Genomic DNA, 17,403 nt, shown 5'->3' with positions numbered 1-17,403 from the left:
CCCTAAACCTTGTGGACAGACCTTCCCAAAGACACACCCCTAAACCTTGTGGACAGACCTTCCCATAGACACACCCCTAAACCTTGTGGACGGCCTTCCCATAGACACACCCTTAAACCTTGTGGATGACCTTCCCATAGACACACCCCTAAACCTTGTGGACAGACCTTCCCATAGACACACCCCTAAACCTTGTGGACCGCCTTCCCATAGACACACCCCTCAACCTTGTGGACGGATCTTCCCATAGACACACCCCTAAACCTTGTGGACGGCCTTCCCATAGACACACCCCTAAACCTTGTGGACGGCCTTCCCATAGACACACCCCTAAACCTTGTGGACGACCTTCCCATAGACACACCCCTAAACCTTGTGGACAGACCTTCCCATAGACACACCCCTAAACCTTGTGGACAGACCTTCCCATAGACACACCCCTAAACCTTGTGGACCGCCTTCCCATAGACACACCCCTAAACCTTGTGGACAGACCTTCCCATAGACACACCCCTAAACCTTGTGGACGGCCTTCCCATAGACACACCCCTAAACCTTGTGGACAGCCTTCCCATAGACACACCCCTAAACCTTGTGGACGACCTTCCCATAGACACACCCCTAAATCTTGTGGGCTGCCTTCCCATAGACACACCCCTAAACCTTGTGGACAGCCTTCCCATAGACACACCCCTAAACCTTGTGGACGGCCTTCCCATAGACACACCCCTAAACCTTGTGGACGGCCTTCCCATAGACACACCCCCAAACCTTGTGGACCGCCTTCTCATAGACACTCCCCTCTAAACCTTGTGGACGGCCTTCCCATAGACACATCCCTAAACCTTGTGGACGGCCTTCCCATAGACACACCCCTAAACCTTGTGGACCGCCTTCCCATAGACACACCCCTAAACCTTGTGGACAGACCTTCCCATAGACACACCCCTAAACCTTGTGGACGGCCTTCCCATAGACACACCCCTAAACCTTGTGGACAGCCTTCCCATAGACACACCCCTAAACCTTGTGGACGGCCTTCCCATAGACACACCCCTAAACCTTGTGGACGACCTTCCCATAGACACACCCCTAAATCTTGTGGGCTGCCTTCCCATAGACACACCCCTAAACCTTGTGGACAGCCTTCCCATAGACACACCCCTAAACCTTGTGGACGGCCTTCCCATAGACACACCCCTAAACCTTGTGGACGGCCTTCCCATAGACACACCCCCAAACCTTGTGGACCGCCTTCTCATAGACACTCCCCTCTAAACCTTGTGGACCGCCTTCCCATAGACACACCCCTAAACCTTGTGGACAGCCTTCCCATAGACACACCCCTAAACCTTGTGGACAGCCTTCCCATAGACACACCCCTAAACCTTGTGGACCGCCTTCTCAGAAGAGTTGAAGCTGCAAAGGGCGGGGCCAACTCAATATTGAACCCTCCGGACTAAGACGCCATTAAAGTTCATGTGTGTGTAAAGGCCGGCGTCCCAATACTTTTGACAATATAGCGTAGATTGTTTAATTATAATTTTTTTACTCTTTTGGGCCAGTTTTCCTTTGATTGTAATAATAAATAAATAAATTAATCCTGAAATAAAACGCGGTGTCATCCCCCGGGATGTACAAAATGATTTGTAGTTTTACCAACGCAAGTCAAAGTTGCAAAATTGTGCTCAGGCATTAACATTTGTTTTATCCTCAGGTGTGCCAAGGGGTTCAAAAATAACAATTGAGCCTTTAAGCTGATTGGTTGGCGGGCAGAGCTGCTCCCAGATTGGATGAATTCCCCCCATTGTGCTTTATTTCTTGTGGAGTCTCTGGGAGGGAGAAGTTCTTCCCATCCCCCGTGTTGCTGTATAATTATCTGCTCTATTCTTGGTTCCTCCTTGTATATAATAGAGCGTTGGATACATTGTTATCAGACGTCCTTTGTATCTGATGAAGGGGCCGACGTCATCCCCGAAACTGGAGCTTGTTATGGAACATTGTTACTATTTCTACAATAATACTTCTCCGTATTCTGGGAGTTCATTATCACTAATTACTGCAGAGCGAGTGCAGATCACCTACATTCCTGGGGGGGATATATACTCTCCGGGCACTTTATTAGGTCCTCCTTGCTAGTAGAGGGTTGGACCCCCTTTATAAGGCCCCCCTTGCTAGTAGAGGGTTGGACCCCCTTTATTAGGTCCCCCTTGCTAGTAGCGGGTTGCCCCCCCCCCTTTATTAGGTCCCCCTTGCTAGTAGCGGGTTGGACCCCCTTTATTAGGTCCCCCTTGCTAGTAGCGGGTTGGACCCCCTTTATTAGGCCCCCCTTGCTAGTAGCAGGTTGGACCCCCTTTATTAGCTCCTCCTTGCTAGTAGCGGGTTGGACCCCCTTTATTAGGCCCCCCTTGCTAGTAGCAGGTTGGACCCCCTTTATTAGCTCCTCCTTGCTAGTAGCGGGTTGGACCCCCTTTATTAGGCCCCCCTTGCTAGTAGCCGGTTGGATCCCCTTTATTAGGTCCCCCTTGCTAGTAGCGGGTTGGACCCCCCTTTATTAGGCCCCCCTTGCTAGTAGTGGGTTGGACCCCCTTTATTAGGTCCCCCTTGCTAGTAGCGGGTTGGACCCCCTTTATTAGGTCCCCCTTGCTAGTAGTGGGTTGGACCCCCTTTATTAGGTCCTCCTTGCTAGTAGAGGGTTGGACCCCCTTTATTAGGTCCTCCTTGCTAGTAGTGGGTTGGACCCCCTTTATTAGGTCCCCCTTGCTAGTAGTGGGTTGGACCCCCTTTATTAGGTCCCCCTTGCTAGTAGCGGGTTGGACCCCCTTTATAAGGCCCCCCTTGCTAGTAGCGGGTTGGACCCCCTTTATTAGGTCCTCCTTGCTAGTAGCGGGTTGCCCCCCCCCCTTTATTAGGTCCCCCTTGCTAGTAGCGGGTTGGACCCCCTTTATTAGGTCCCCCTTGCTAGTAGCGGGTTGGACCCCCTTTATAAGGCCCCCCTTGCTAGTAGCGGGTTGGACCCCCTTTATTAGGTCCTCCTTGCTAGTAGCGGGTTGCCCCCCCCCCTTTATTAGGTCCCCCTTGCTAGTAGCGGGTTGGACCCCCTTTATTAGGTCCCCCTTGCTAGTAGTGGGTTGGACCCCCTTTATTAGGTCCTCCTTGCTAGCGGTGGGTTGGACCCCCTTTATTAGGCCCCCCTTGCTAGTAGCGGGTTGGACCCCCTTTATTAGGTCCCCCTTGCTAGTAGCCGGTTGGATCCCCTTTATTAGGTCCCCCTTGCTAGTAGCGGGTTGGACCCCCTTTATTAGGTCCTCCTTGCTAGCGGTGGGTTGGACCCCCTTTATTAGATCCCCCTTGCTAGTAGCGGGTTGGACCCCCTTTATTAGGTCCCCCTTGCTAGTAGCCGGTTGGACCCCCTTTATTAGGCCCCCCTTGCTAGTAGCGGGTTGGACCCCCTTTATTAGGCCCCCCTTGCTAGTAGAGGGTTGGATCCCCTTTATTAGGTCCCCCTTGCTAGTAGCGGGTTGGACCCCCTTTATTAGGTCCCCCTTGCTAGTAGCGGGTTGGACCCCCTTTATTAGGTCCCCCTTGCTAGTAGCGGGTTGGACCCCCTTTATTAGGTCCCCCTTGCTAGTAGCGGGTTGGACCCCCTTTATTAGGTCCCCTTTGCTAGTAGTGGGTTGGACCCCCTTTATTAGGTCCCCTTTGCTAGTAGCGGGTCGGATCCCCTTTATTAAAAAATGTTGCAAAAATGCTGCACTCCCGACAGCCCGTGGTGCAATATGATTGGAAGACAAACTCCGCTTTGGCTCCTCCCAAGTCAAGCACATTGACGCGTTTCGCCATGCCACACGCTTCTGACAGTCAAAGTCAGTTAGCCAATCAGGAGAGAGGGGCGGGGCCGAACGGCAGCTCTGTGTCTGAATCGGCTTGGGTGCCCCCATAGAAAGCTGCTCGCTGTGAGGGGCACTCGACGGGAGGGAGGGGCCAGGAGTAGCAATGAGGGACCCGAGAAGAGGAGGATGGGGGCTGCTCTGTGCAAAACCATTACACAGAGGAGGTATAACGTGTTTGTTATGTAAAAAAGATTAAAATGAACCTTTCCAATGAGTTTTCTAGTCCTGTACACGATCGGTGGCACTCTATACTGAGGTATTTGTGGTTGTCTTTCAGGTTCAGTACGTCATACAAGGTTATCACAAGAGGAGAGAATATATCGCCGCCTTCCTCAGTCACTTTGGAACGTAAGTCAGTTTGGTCTTGCTGGTCTATTTACAATTGTGGTCGGTTGCTTTAGGGTAGACTCACACCAGATGCGGCGGGACCAGTGCCGGTGCTACCACTAGGCTAACTAGGCAGACGCCTAGGGGCTCCCGGCCACTGGAGTTCCTCCTCTCCTCTCTCTGCAACAAGCAACTAAGTCTCAGCATCAGCAGGCAGCCGCCGCTCCGTTCACACATAGTGTCATGCCTGTCCCGCGCCTGTCTTCCGCCTGTCCCGCGCCTGTCCTCCGCCTGTCCCGCGCCTGTCTTCCGCCTGTCCCGCGCCTGTCCTCCGCCTGTCCCGCGCCGGTCCTGGGCCTGTCCTGCGACTGTCCCTCGTCTGACCCGCTTCTGTCCCGGGTCTGTCCAGCTCCGCTCTGCATTCACCTCATGTGATAGGAAGTGGGAGGGAAAGCAGAGCTCTGCATTTGTCCCGCGTCTGTCCTCCGCCTGTCCCAGGTCTGTCCCGCACCTGTCCCAGGTCTGTCCCGCATCTGTCCCATGCCTGTCCTACGTCTGTCCCATGCCTGTCCCGTGCCTGTCCCGCATCTGTCCCAGGCCTGTCCTCTGCCTGTCCCGCGTCTGTCCCAGGCCTGTCCCGCGTCTGTCCCGTGTCTGTCTCGTGCCTGTCCCGCGTCTGTCCCGTGCCTGTCCCGCATCTGTCTCAGGCCTGTCCTCTGCCTGTCCCGCGTCTGTCCCATGTCTGTCTCGTGCATGTCCCGCGTCTGTCCCGTGTCTGTCTCGTGCCTGTCCCGCGTCTGGCCCTTGCCTGTCCCGCGTCTGTCCCGTCCCTGTCCTACATCTGTCCTACTCAGACTGCTCAGTTCCGCGTCTGTCCCAGGCCTGTCCTCTGCCTGTCCCGCATCTGTCCCAGGCCTGTCCTCTGCCTGTCCCGCGTCTGTCCCGTGTCTGTCTCCTGCCTGTCCCGCGTCTGTCCCGTGCCTGTCCCGCATCTGTCTCAGGCCTGTCCTCTGCCTGTCCCGCATCTGTCCCAGGCCTGTCCCGCGTCTGTCCCGTGTCTGTCTCGTGCCTGTCCCGCGTCTGTCCCGTGCCTGTCCCGCATCTGTCTCAGGCCTGTCCTCTGCCTGTCCCGCATCTGTCCCAGGCCTGTCCCGCGTCTGTCCCGTGTCTGTCTCGTGCCTGTCCCGCGTCTGTCCCGTGCCTGTCCCGCATCTGTCTCAGGCCTGTCCTCTGCCTGTCCCGCATCTGTCTCAGGCCTGTCCTCTGCCTGTCCCGCGTCTGTCCCGTGTCTGTCTCGTGCCTGTCCCGCGTCTGGCCCTTGCCTGTCCCGCTCCTGTCCCGCGTCTGTCCCGTCCCTGTCCTACATCTGTCCCACTCAGACTGCTCAGTTCTGCGTCTGTCCCAGGCCTGTCCTCTGCCTGTCCCGCGTCTGTCCCGTGTCTGTCCCGTGTCTGTCTCGTGCCTGTCCCGTGTCTGTCCCGCGTCTGTCCCGCGCATGTCCCGTGCCTGTCCCGCCCCTGTCCCGTGTCTGTCCCATGCCTGTCCCGCGTCTGTCCTCCGCTTGTCCCGCGCCTGTCCCGTGTCTGTCCCGCGTCTGTCCTCTGCCTGTCCCGCGTCTGTCCCGTGTCTGTCTCGTGCCTGTCCCGCCCCTGTCCCGTGCCTGTCCCGCCCCTGTCCCGTGTCTGTCCCGCGCCTGTCCTCCGCTTGTCCCGCGCCTGTCCCGTGTCTGTCCCGCGTCTGTCCTCCGCTTGTCCCGCGCCTGTCCCGTGCCTGTCCCGCGCCTGTCCCGTGCCTGTCCCGTGCCTGTCCCGCGTCTGTCCTCCGCTTGTCCCGCGCCTGTCCTCCGCTTGTCCCGCGCCTGTCCCGTGCCTGTCCCACGCCTGTCCCGCGTCTGTCCTCCGCTTGTCCCGCGCCTGTCCCGTGTCTGTCCCAGGCCTGTCCTCCGCTTGTCCCGCGCCTGTCCCGTGTCTGTCCCAGGCCTGTCCTCCGCTTGTCCCGCGTCTGTCCCGTGCCTGTCCCGCCCCTGTCCCGTGCCTGTCCCGCCCCTGTCCCGCGCCTGTCCCGTGTCTGTCCCGTGCCTGTCCCGTGCCTGTCCCGCGCCTGTCCCGCGCCTGTCCCGCGCCTGTCCCGCGCCTGTCCCGTGTCTGTCCCGTGCCTGTCCCGCGTCTGTCCTCCGCTTGTCCCGCGCCTGTCCCGTGTCTGTCCTCCGCCTGTCCCGTGTCTGTCCCGTGCCTGTCCCGCGTCTGTCCTCCGCTTGTCCCGCGCCTGTCCCGTGCCTGTCCCGTGTCTGTCCTCCGCCTGTCCCGTGTCTGTCCCGTGTCTGTCCCAGGCCTGTCCTCCGCCTGTCCCGCGCCTGTCCCACGCCTGTCCCGCGCCTGTCCCGCGCCTGTCCCGCGCCTGTCCCGCTCAGACTGCAGTGACGAGCAAAGTCGAAGGATTAGGATGGAAACATTTTTCTCAAACAAACAAATTTCTAGCAGTGAAAAGTCCATTAGGCCCCTTTCACACGGGGGGCGGATCAGTAATGATCAGTAATGATCCGCCTCTGTATGCTCTTTGGGGATCGCTCCGTTGATCCCGCTGAGTCGGCGGGTGACAGAGCGGTCCCCGCACACTGTGGAGGGACCGCCCAGTCTTTTCCCCGCTCTCCCCTATGGGGGGATGGGATGAACACGGACCGCCTGTCCCTGCTCACCCGATCCGATCCGCAGGATCTTCTTCCGTCCGCAGGATCGGATCGTTGCGGAGGCGGACGAGATCGGGTGAGATCCGCTGACACCCGCAATCTCATAGGGAACAATGTATGTCCCTTTTTCACCCGCATGCGCGGCACAAGATATCACACAAACATTTCTGCAGAATCGGACTCTGTGCCGCGCCGCGCGTCGTGCCGCTCGCTTTGATGTCACCGATTTCCTGAGAATAGGTGAGACGCTTTCCTAGGAAGGAGCTTCAGATAAGAAACTCTTTACTGCCCCGCCCCCTTTCCTCAAAGAGTTCCGCAGAACATTGACCCCAAGGAGCTGACACTCTAACGTCCCGCCCCCGAGACCTGGTGTGGTGATTGGCCGGTGTAGAGGGGCCTATAGAAGGCGGGGCGGAGGATCACGGGGGGGCGGGGCTTGTTACCCGTGATGAGCCTTCATTGATTCCTTCTCTGAGATGATTCTTTCCTCTTCTTCTAACATTGAAGAGATTCTAAAGAATACCAAACATTTCATACATTCAGTATGTGACAAAAGTAAGTACCCCCCCCCCCCCCCCTCCCCTCAGTCACATTTCTTGTATTTCATGTGACAACACTGAGGAAATGACATTTTGGGCCGGATTCACGTAGAAGCGTGTAACTCTGTGCGGGCGTAACGTATCCTATTTACGCCACGCCTCCGCAACTCTGACAGGCACGTGCATTATTCACAAAGCACTTGCTCCGTAAGTTGCGGCGGCGTAGCGTTAATTGGTCGGCGTAAGCCCGCCTAATTCAAATGTGTAAGATGTGGGTGTGTTTTATGTAAAATCATCGTGACCCCACGTAAATGACGCTTTTTACGAACGGCGAATGCGCCGTCCGTGAAAGTATCCCAGTGCGCATGCTCCAAATTCACCCGCAAAAAGCCAATGCTTTCGACGTGAACGTAAATTACGCACAGCCCTATTCGCGAACGACTTACGCAAACAACGGAAAATTCAACGCTGGCCCGACATTGGCTGCGCCTCATATAGCAGGGGTAACTTTACGCCGTAAAAGGCCTAACGTAAACGGCGTATCTGTACTGCGACGGCCGGGGCGTACGTTCGTGAATAGGCGTATCTAGCTGATTTACATATTTCTAGGCGTAAATCGGCATACACGCCCCTAGCGGGCAGCGTAAATATGCAGTTAAGATACGACGGCGTAGGCGACTTACGCCGGTCGTATCTTAGCAACATTTAAGCGTATCTCAGCGTAGGCGCACGCCTATGGGCCCCCATTATTTTGAACCCTCTTGTGCATGGAGGTCGCCAGAGCGTCACAGGTTGTCACTGGAGTCCTCTTCCCCTCCCCCATGATGACATCACAGAGCTGGTGGGTGTTGAAGATCTTGCGCTCCTCCCCCTTCCCCCCACAGATGCTCAATAGGGTTTAGGTCTGGAGACATGCTTGGCCGGTCCATCACCTTTGTCCTCAGCTTCTTTAGCAAGGCAGTGGTGGTCTTGGAGGTGTGTTTGGGGTGGTTATCATGTTGGAATACTACCCTGCGGCCCAGTCTCTGAAGGGAGGGGATCATGCTCTGCTTCAGTATGTCACAGTACATGTTGGCATTCATGGTCCCCTCAATTATCTGTAGCCCCCCAGTGCCGGCAGAGCTTCTGCTCATTTACTAAGCTCTGGAGCAACTGCAGAGCGCACAGTCTATTTGTCTTTAGTAAATCAGCCTCATAGTCTCCCACCGCTGCCTCCGTGAGCAGTGAGGAAAGTGGCCCCGATCCTCCTCTTCTGGGGTCCCTCGGCGGCTGTCTCTGGTCCTCCCCGCAGGAACTACACACGTTCATTCGAGCTCCCTCTCATTGTGTGGAGTCCTTGCAGGCGCGCTCCCGTGATACAGCGAGGGGCCACAGCCGCTCACTGTATCACTCGGCCCCGCCCCTCTGTGCGCCGCGTCATTGGATGTAATTGACAGCAGCGCCAGCCAATGGCTGCTCTGCTTTCAATCCATCCGCTCTAGCCAATCAACAGCCAGGCTGAGCGGTGAAGAGGATGTCAGGGCCGAGCGTAGGACTTTCAAGGGGTCAGGTAAGTATTACGGGGGGGGGGGGGGCTGATATAGTCTGAATGCCTACAGAAGGAGGCGTGTTTTGTAACGATGGGCGGTGCTATTGCTTGTGTTAGCTAGCTAAATCGGCCCTGCAAACCCGCCCATCAACATTGAAAAACCCGCCCTTCAGTTGGCTAAACACGCCCTGCAAAGAGGTGTAGGAAGAATAGCAGAGATATATTTGTTTAGGGGATGTGTTTTGAGTTTCGTCAAAAATTCCGCCCCCATCTTAACAGCACCGCCCATCATTACAAAATACGCCAACTTCTGTAGGCATCCGCCCCTCACACAAGCTCGTCATGAAGAAATCCGCGACTTGCACGAGCATCGGGAGCGTGTGGCACAATGTCGCTATTGTGCGCAGGCCCCAGCTACAGCTGATCGTAAATGCCGATGTTCGGAGGCTTTCAGTGGCGCCGTACTGCGCAAGGGGGAGCTGAGCTGCTGGGTCACTGCTAGGAGAGCTGAGCTGCTGATTCACTGCTAGAAGGAGAATGGAGCTGCTGGCTCACTGCTAGAAGGGGGAGCTGAGCTGCTGGGTCACTGCTAGAAGGGGGAGCTGAGCTGCTGGGTCACTGCTAGAAGGAGAGCTGAGCTGCTGGGTCACTGCTAGAAGGGGGAGCTGAGCTGCTGGGTCACTGCTAGAAAGGGGAGCTGAGCTGCTGGTCACTGCTAGAAGGAGAGCTGAGCTGCTGGTCACTGCTAGAAGGAGAGCTGAGCTGCTGAGTCACTGCTAGAAGGGGAAACTGAGCTGCTGGGTCACTGCTAGAAGGGGGAGCTGAGCTGCTGGGTCACTGCTAGAAGGGGAGCTGAGCTGCTGGGTCACTGCTAGAAGGGGGAGCTGAGCTGCTGGGTCACTGCTAGAAAGGGGGAGCTGAGCTGCAGAGTCACTGCTAGAAGGAGAGCTGAGCTGCTGGCTCACTGCTAGAAAGGGGGAGCTGAGCTGCTGGCTCACTGCTAGAAAGGGGGAGCTGAGCTGCTGAGTCACTGCTAGAAAGGGGGAGCTGAGCTGCTGAGTCACTGCTAGAAAGGGGGAGCTGAGCTGCTGAGTCACTGCTAGAAAGGGGGAGCTGAGCTGCTGAGTCACTGCTAGAAGGGGGAGCTGAGCTGCTGGGTCACTGCTAGAAGGGAGAGCTGAGCTGCTGGGTCACTGCTAGAAAGGGAGAGCTGAGCTACTGGGTCACTGCTAGAAGGAGAGCTGAGCTGCTGGGTCACTGCTAGGAGAGCTGAGCTGCTGAGTCACTACTAGAAAGGGGGAGCTGAGCTGCTGGGTCACTTCTAGAAGGAGATCTGAGCTGCTGAGTCACTGCTAGAAAGGGAGAGCTGAGCTGCTGGGTCACTGCTAGAAGGAGAGCTGAGCTGCTGGTTCACTGCTAGACGGAGAGCTGAGCTGCTGGGTCACTGCTAGAAGGGGGAGCTGAGCTGCTGGGTCACTGCTAGGAGATCTGAGCTGCTGAGTCACTGCTAGAAGGGGGAGCTTAGCTGCTGGGTCACCGCTAAAAGGGGGAGCTGAGCTGCTGATTCACTGCTAGAAGGGGGAGCTGAGCTGCTGATTCACTGCTAGAAGGGGGAGCTGAGCTGCTGATTCACTGCTAGAAGGGGGAGCTGAGCTGCTGATTCACTGCTAGAAGGGGGAGCTGAGCTGCTGATTCACTGCTAGAAGGGGCAGCTGAGCTGCTGGGTTACTGCTAGAAGGGGGAGCTGAGCCGCTGATTCACTGCTAGAAGGGGGAGCTGAGCTGCTGATTCACTGCTAGAAGGGAGAGCTGAGCTGCTGGGTTACTGCTAGAAGGGGGAAGCGCTGCGCAGTACCAGACAGGCATTATTCGACAGAGGGCATTTCTCGTCAGAACACCGGTACAAACGGGCACATGTTTGTTTACATTACGCTGCTCCAAAGAGGATGGTCCGATCGATCTGAGCCTTAGGATTATAAAAGAAATCGGACCTCCTGATGGAAATTAGTCCCTGGACCCCGGTGCTGCAAGGAGGAGATATTGCTATGAATGGTTGAGTGTTCTGAAGACTTGTCTATAATAAATGTTGGTGGGAAGTTGCTGATCCTCGGCTCTCTTGTGTCTTTGCAGCGGTGTGGTGGAGTACGACGCCGAGGGTTTCACAAAGCTGACTCTGTTGCTGACATGGAAAGACTTCTGTTTCCTGGTTCACAGTGAGTAGAAACGCTCGAGGCAAACGCTTTCATCTCCAACCCCATCATAAAAACATGTAATTCAATGTGACAGCGTTATCAACGTGCAGATCGGAATTTCTCCTAGAAATACCCATTTCATGGCCTCTAATAAATGCCAAATGTGAAAAACATCTCACCGCCACAACGCCGCTTTGTAAATGTGTTTGTTATTTGGGAACATATTCTGTGGCACTCCGTAGAGCACCCAGATCCATTCATGTGTCACTGCTAAAAGGGGGAGCTGAGCTGCTGGGTCACTGCTAGAAGGGGGAGCTGAGATGCTGGGTCACTGCTAGAAGGGGGAGCTGAGATGCTGGGTCACTGCTAGAAGGAGAAGCTGAGCTGCTGAGTCACTGCTAGAAGGGGGAGCTGAGCTGCTGGGTCACTGCTAGAAGGGGAGATGAGCTGCTGGGTCACTGCTAGAAGGGGAGCTGAGCTGCTGGGTCACTGCTAGAAGGGGGAGCTGAGCTGCTGGGTCACTGCTAGAAGGGGGAGCTGAGCTGCTGGGTCGCTGCTAGAAGGGGGAGCTGAGCTGCTGGGTCACTGCTAGAAGGAGGAGCTGAGCTGCTGGGTCGCTGCTAGAAGGGGAGCTGAGCTGCTGGGTCACTGCTAGAAGGGGAGCTGAGCTGCTGGCTCACTGCTAGAAAGGGGGAGCTGAGCTGCTGGCTCACTGCTAGAAAGGGGGAGCTGAGCTGCTGGGTCACTGCTAGAAGGGGAGCTGAGCTTCTGGGTCACTGCTAGAAGGGGAGCTGAGCTGCTGGGTCACTGCTAGAAGGGGGAGCTGAGCTACTGGGTCATTGCTAGAAGGGGGAGCTGAGCTGCTGGGTCACTGCTAGAAGGGGAGCTGAGCTGCTGGGTCACTGCTAGAAAGGGGAGCTGAGCTGCTGGGTCACTGCTAGAAGGGGGAGCTGAGCTGCTGGGTCACTGCTAGAAGGGGAGCTGTGCTGCTGGGTCACTGCTAGAAGGGGGAGCTGAGCTGCTGGGTCACTGCTAGAAGGGGGAGCTGAGCTGCTGAGTTACTGCTAGAAGGGGGAGCTGAGCTGCTGCGTCACTGCTAGAAGTGGGAGCTGGGCTGCTGGGTAGCTGCTAGAAGGGGGAGCTGAGCTGCTGGGTCACTGCTAGAAGGGGAAGCTGAGCTCCTGAGTCGCTGCTAGAAGAGGGAGCTGAGCTCTGGGGTCACTGCTAGAAGGGGAAGCTGAGCTCCTGAGTCGCTGCTAGAAGAGGGAGCTGAGCTCCGGGGTCACTGATAGAAGGGGGAGCTGAGCTGCTGGGTCGCTGCAAGAAGGGGAGCTGAGCTGCTGGGTCACTGCTAGAAGGGGGAGCTGAGCTGCTGGGTCACTGCTAGAAGTGGGAGCTGAGCTGCTGGGTAGCTGCTAGAAGGGGAGCTGAGCTGCTGGGTCACTGCTAGAAGTGGGAGCTGGGCTGCTGGGTCGCTGCTGGAAGGGGGAGCAGAGCTCCTGAGTAAAAAACTTTGAGAACTTTAGTGCACTTTGAGAATGAATTCCTTCACAGTGCCTTTATCTGTAGACATCAAAGACGGCTTGTTTTAAAGCTCATTTACTGCTTGTTAAAAAATAGTAAATATTTGAATGGCCATCGTTTGCTATAAGCGCAGCAATGCGATGCTTCAGATACTCTCAGGCACGCACGCTCGCTGACAGAAAGCCGGTTCCACAAAAGAAGGACCCGTCTGAAGGCTAATTTGCAAACACAAGATCCCTACTGCCAATTAACATTCCTGCAGACAGAAGAATGCGGAGGAGGGATCAGAAGAGAGAATGAAAATGTTCTCGATAATACGGATGGAAATCAGTGTTGCATTGATGTTGATTTGTCGCAGAGCCGCCATTTTGCGGTGGAGTTCCCCTTTACCATCCAGAAATCCCGATCGGTGGGACGGTGGAGTTTCTGCAGACGTGTTGAAGATGACCTACATCTTTCCATTCCCACACCCAGCCGTGTGTACGGCCCTCGGCACAGCCAGTGTTTTGGCCTGTTGTGGTTTCCCTGGAAACAGCGACAGTGTGAAGGGCTGGAGGGGGGATAAGCTGAAAGTGAAGGGTGTTTGTTACCAGGAATGAGACTGACAGAATGGGTGATATGAGATCTGTGAGCGTTGTGCCAAAGCAAATATCGCTCTCCAGCCGTGCGTGTCAGGACATCGCCGTTCTGTAATTATCGCTGGCACTCCGCTATTTTCTATAACAAGTAGGTGTGTGCGCAGGGCAATTTCCTCCCAATACCCTACAGCACTTTCCACAGGTCCCAGAATCCCCGGCACCATGTGACCACACCCTGCCCGGGTGTCCCCGACCTTTGCAAAGAGGCCTGAAAAGCCCAAAGTCTCTGCAAGAGCTCCAGAGAACAGGACTCTGCAATGGAGTCTGCAAGGTTCCAGTGTCCAACCACAGTGCATGCAAAGTCCCAGCCGTCTGCAACAGCCTGTGCAAAGTGCCAGGGCCCTGCCTAGTGCCTGCAAAGTCCCAGGACCCTGCCTAGTGCATGCAAAGTCCCAGCCGTCTGCAACAGTCTGTGCAAAGTCCCAGGACCCTCCCTAGTGCCTGCAAAGTCCCAGGACCCTCCCTAGTGCATGCAAAGTCCCAGGACCCTCCCTAGTGCCTGCAAAGTGCCAGCCGTCTGCAACAGCCTGTGCAAAGTCCCAGGACCCTGCCTAGTGCCTGCAAAGTCCCAGGACCCTGCCTAGTGCATGCAAAGTCCCAGCCGTCTGCAACAGCCTGTGCAAAGTGCCAGGGCCCTGCCTAGTGCCTGCAAAGTGCCAGGACCCTCCCTAGTGCCTGCAAAGTACCAGGACCCTCCCTAGTGCCTGCAAGGTCCCAGGGCTCTCCCTAGTGCCTGCAAAGTCCCAGGGCCCTCCCTAGTGCCTGCAAAGTCCCAGGGCCCTCCCTAGTGCCTGCAAAGTCCCAGGACCCTCCCTAGTCCCAACCGTCTGCAATAGCCTGTGCAAAGTCCCAGGGCCCTCCCTAGTGCCTGCAAAGTCCCAGGACCCTTCCTAGTGCCTGCAAAGTCCCAGCCGTCTGCAACAGCCTGTGCAAAGTCCCAGGACCCTCCCTAGTGCCTGCAAAGTGCCAGGACCCCCCCTATTGCCTGCAAAGTGCCAGGACCCTCCCTAGTGCCTGCAAAGTGCCAGGACCCTCCCTAGTGCCTGCAAAGTCCCAGCCGTCTGCAACAGCCTGTGCAAAGTGCCAGGACCCTCCCTAGTGCCTGCAAAGTCCCAGCCGTCTGCAACAGCCTGTGCAAAGTCCCAGGACCCTCCCTAGTGCCTGCAAAGTGCCAGGACCCTCCCTATTGCCTGCAAAGTGCCAGGACCCTCCCTAGTGCCTGCAAAGTGCCAGGACCCTCCCTAGTGCCTGCAAAGTCCCAGCCGTCTGCAACAGCCTGTGCAAAGTGCCAGGACCCTCCCTAGTGCCTGCAAAGTCCCAGCCGTCTGCAACAGCCTGTGCAAAGTCCCAGGGCCCTGCCTAGTGCCTGCAAAGTCCCAGGGCCCTGCCTAGTGCCTGCAAAGTCCCAGGGCCCTGCCTAGTGCCTGCAAAGTCCCAGGACCCTCCCTAGTGCCTGCAAAGTCCCAGGACCCTCCCTAGTGCCTGCAAAGTCCCAACCGTCTGCAACAGTCTGTGCAAAGTGCCAGGACCCTCCCTAGTGCCTGCAATGTCCCAGGACCCTCCCTAGTACCTGCAAAGTCCCAGGGCCCCCCCTAGTGCCTGCAAAGTCCCAGCCATCTGCAACAGTCTGTGCAAAGTCCCAGGGCCCTGCCTGGCGCCTGCAAAGTCCCAGGGCCCTGCCTGGCGCCTGCAAAGTCCCAGGGCCCTGCCTGGCGCCTGCAAAGTCCCAGAGCCCTGCCTGGCGCCTGCAAAGTCCCAGGGCCCTGCCTCGCGCCTGCAAAGTCCCAGGGCCCTGCCTCGCGCCTGCAAAGTCCCAGGGCCCTGCCTAGTGACTGCAAAGTCCCAGGGCCCTGCCTCGTGCCTGCAAAGTCCCAGGACCCTCCCTAGTGCATGCAAAGTCCCAACCGTCTGCAACAGTCTCTGCAAAGTGCCAGGACCCTCCCTAGTGCCTGAAAAGTCCCAGGATCCTCCCTAGTGCCTGCAAAGTCCCAGGATCCTCCCTAGTGCCTGAAAAGTCCCAGGACCCTCCCTAGTACCTGCAAAGTCCCAGGGCCCTCCCTAGTGCCTGCAAAGTCCCAGGACCCTCCCTAGTGCCTGCAAAGTCCCAGGGCCCTCCCTAGTGCCTGCAAAGTCCCAGGGCCCTCCCTAGTGCCTGCAAAGTCCCAGGGCCCTCCCTAGTGCCTGCAAAGTCCCAGGACCCTCCCTAGTGCCTGCAAAGTCCCAGGGCCCTCCCTAGTGCCTGCAAAGTCCCAGGGCCCTGCACGATGCTGTAACATTGTATGCACTGGAGCGGGTTTGCTGGGACTCTGCAGATGCTGCTCCAGAGCGCTGAGACTTTGACGCCTGAGAAGTCTGCAGTAGTGTCTGCACCGCGACAGGCCGCGTCTCACATTAGAGTTAAATATCCTTCACCTGCAGGGCTAAATTCAAGGGCTCGTCTCCTCACAGGAATGCATGCAAGGGCCCGGATTTGTAATGATCTGCACAGTGGGGCTCATTCCCTTTTTATAAAAGTTTCCTCCACGGTGCGGGAAAGTGTGACACCCAAAGCTGCAGACAGTGATAGACTCTCTCGATCTTCATAGGGCCACGCACCAAAATGCTCACTTTTCAGATGGCGCCAAAATCCCCGATTCACCCGTTGCATCCCATAACCCGCCGCGTGGCGCGTCACTCCCGCCGCACGCTGTTTGGGTTCGCAGTTCGAAGTGACAGTTCATGTCATGATTACATAAACAGCCCCATACAACAGTGAGGAGTTGTCTACAATCTGTGATATGTGGTGAATCACTTACTCCAGCCGGCTATTTTTAGGCCCCGGCAGCTCTGTGAGCCATAAAAAGACGCAGCACAGATAAAGAGCATTGTAATTGTTTACAGAAGCTTGTGAAACAGCGGCAGCCATGCGGAACCAGATGAGTAAGCCAGAGGGGGGTCTGCTGGCACTTTCCCTGCGACTTACTCATCAGTCACTGTCTGTAGATGAGGCTGCCGGGACTGTGACTCAGCCTGTGTGATGAAACAACACAGGAGGAGAAGACAATGTGCTGCTATCCAGCTGTGGGGGGACTACAAGTACCAGCAGATCCTTCCAAGCCGTAGAGGGCTCATTAACATGTAGGAGCAGTCAGCATGCTTGTATTCAGCTGTGGGGGGACTACAAGTACCAGCAGATCCTTCCAAGCCGTAGAGGGCCCATTAACATGTAGGAGCAGTCAGCATGCTTGTATTCCGCTGTGGGGGGACTACAAGTACCAGCAGATCTGTCCAAGCAGTAGAGGGCCCATTAACATGTAGGAGCAGGCAGCATGCTTGTATCCAGTTGTGGGGGGACTACAAGTACCAGCAGATCCGTCCAAGCAGTAGAGGGCCCATTAACATGTAGGAACAGTCAGCATGCTTGTATTCCGCTGTGGGGGGACTACAAGTAGCAGCAGATCCGTCCAAGCAATAGAGGGCATATTTACATGTAGGAGCAGTCAGCATGCTTGTATTCAGCTGTGGGGGGACTACAAGTACCAGCAGATTCGTCCAAGCAGTAGAGGGCATATTTACATGTAGGAGCAGTCAGCATGCTTGTATTCAGCTGTGGGGGGACTACAAGTACCAGCAGATCCGTCCAAGCAGTAGAGGGCCCATGTACATGTAGGAGCAGTCAGCATGCTGGTATTCAGCTGTGGGGGGACTACAAGTACCAGCAGATCCTTCCAAGCAGTAGAGGGTCCATTTACGTGTAGGAGCAGTCGGCATGCTTGTATTCCGCTGTGGGGGGACTACAAGTACCAGCAAATCCGTCCAAGCCGTAGAGGGCCCATTTACGTGTAGGAGCAGTCAGCATGCTTGTATTCAGCTGTGGGGGGACTACAAGTACCAGCAGATCCGTCCAAGCAGTAGAGGGCCCATTACCATGTAGGAACAGTCAGCATGCTTGTATTCCGCTGTGGGGGGACTACAAGTACCAGCAGATCCGTCCAAGCAGTAGAGGGCCCATTACCATGTAGGAACAGTCAGCATGCTTGTATTCAGCTGTGGGGGGACTACAAGTACCAGCAGATCCGTCCAAGCCGTAGAGGGCCC

General features: G+C 56.4%; 1 protein-coding gene across 2 annotated transcripts in view; it reads left to right on the top strand.

The window, feature by feature from the left end:
- BABAM2 (BRISC and BRCA1 A complex member 2) overlaps window positions 1-17,403 on the top strand; it is a 221,894-nt gene that overhangs the window by 156,542 nt on the left and 47,949 nt on the right. For both annotated transcript variants that reach the window (XM_040351858.1, XM_040351857.1), the window contains exons 9-10: window positions 4,171-4,241; window positions 11,103-11,185. In XM_040351858.1, the coding sequence (XP_040207792.1) occupies window positions 4,171-4,241; window positions 11,103-11,185 (154 nt within the window). The remainder of the gene's footprint in view (window positions 1-4,170; window positions 4,242-11,102; window positions 11,186-17,403) is intronic.

The sequence above is a fragment of the Rana temporaria genome, chromosome 4 (assembly GCF_905171775.1).
Source record: "Rana temporaria chromosome 4, aRanTem1.1, whole genome shotgun sequence".
Lineage (NCBI taxonomy): Eukaryota > Metazoa > Chordata > Amphibia > Anura > Ranidae > Rana > Rana temporaria.
This window is presented reverse-complemented; position numbering and strand designations above follow the sequence as displayed.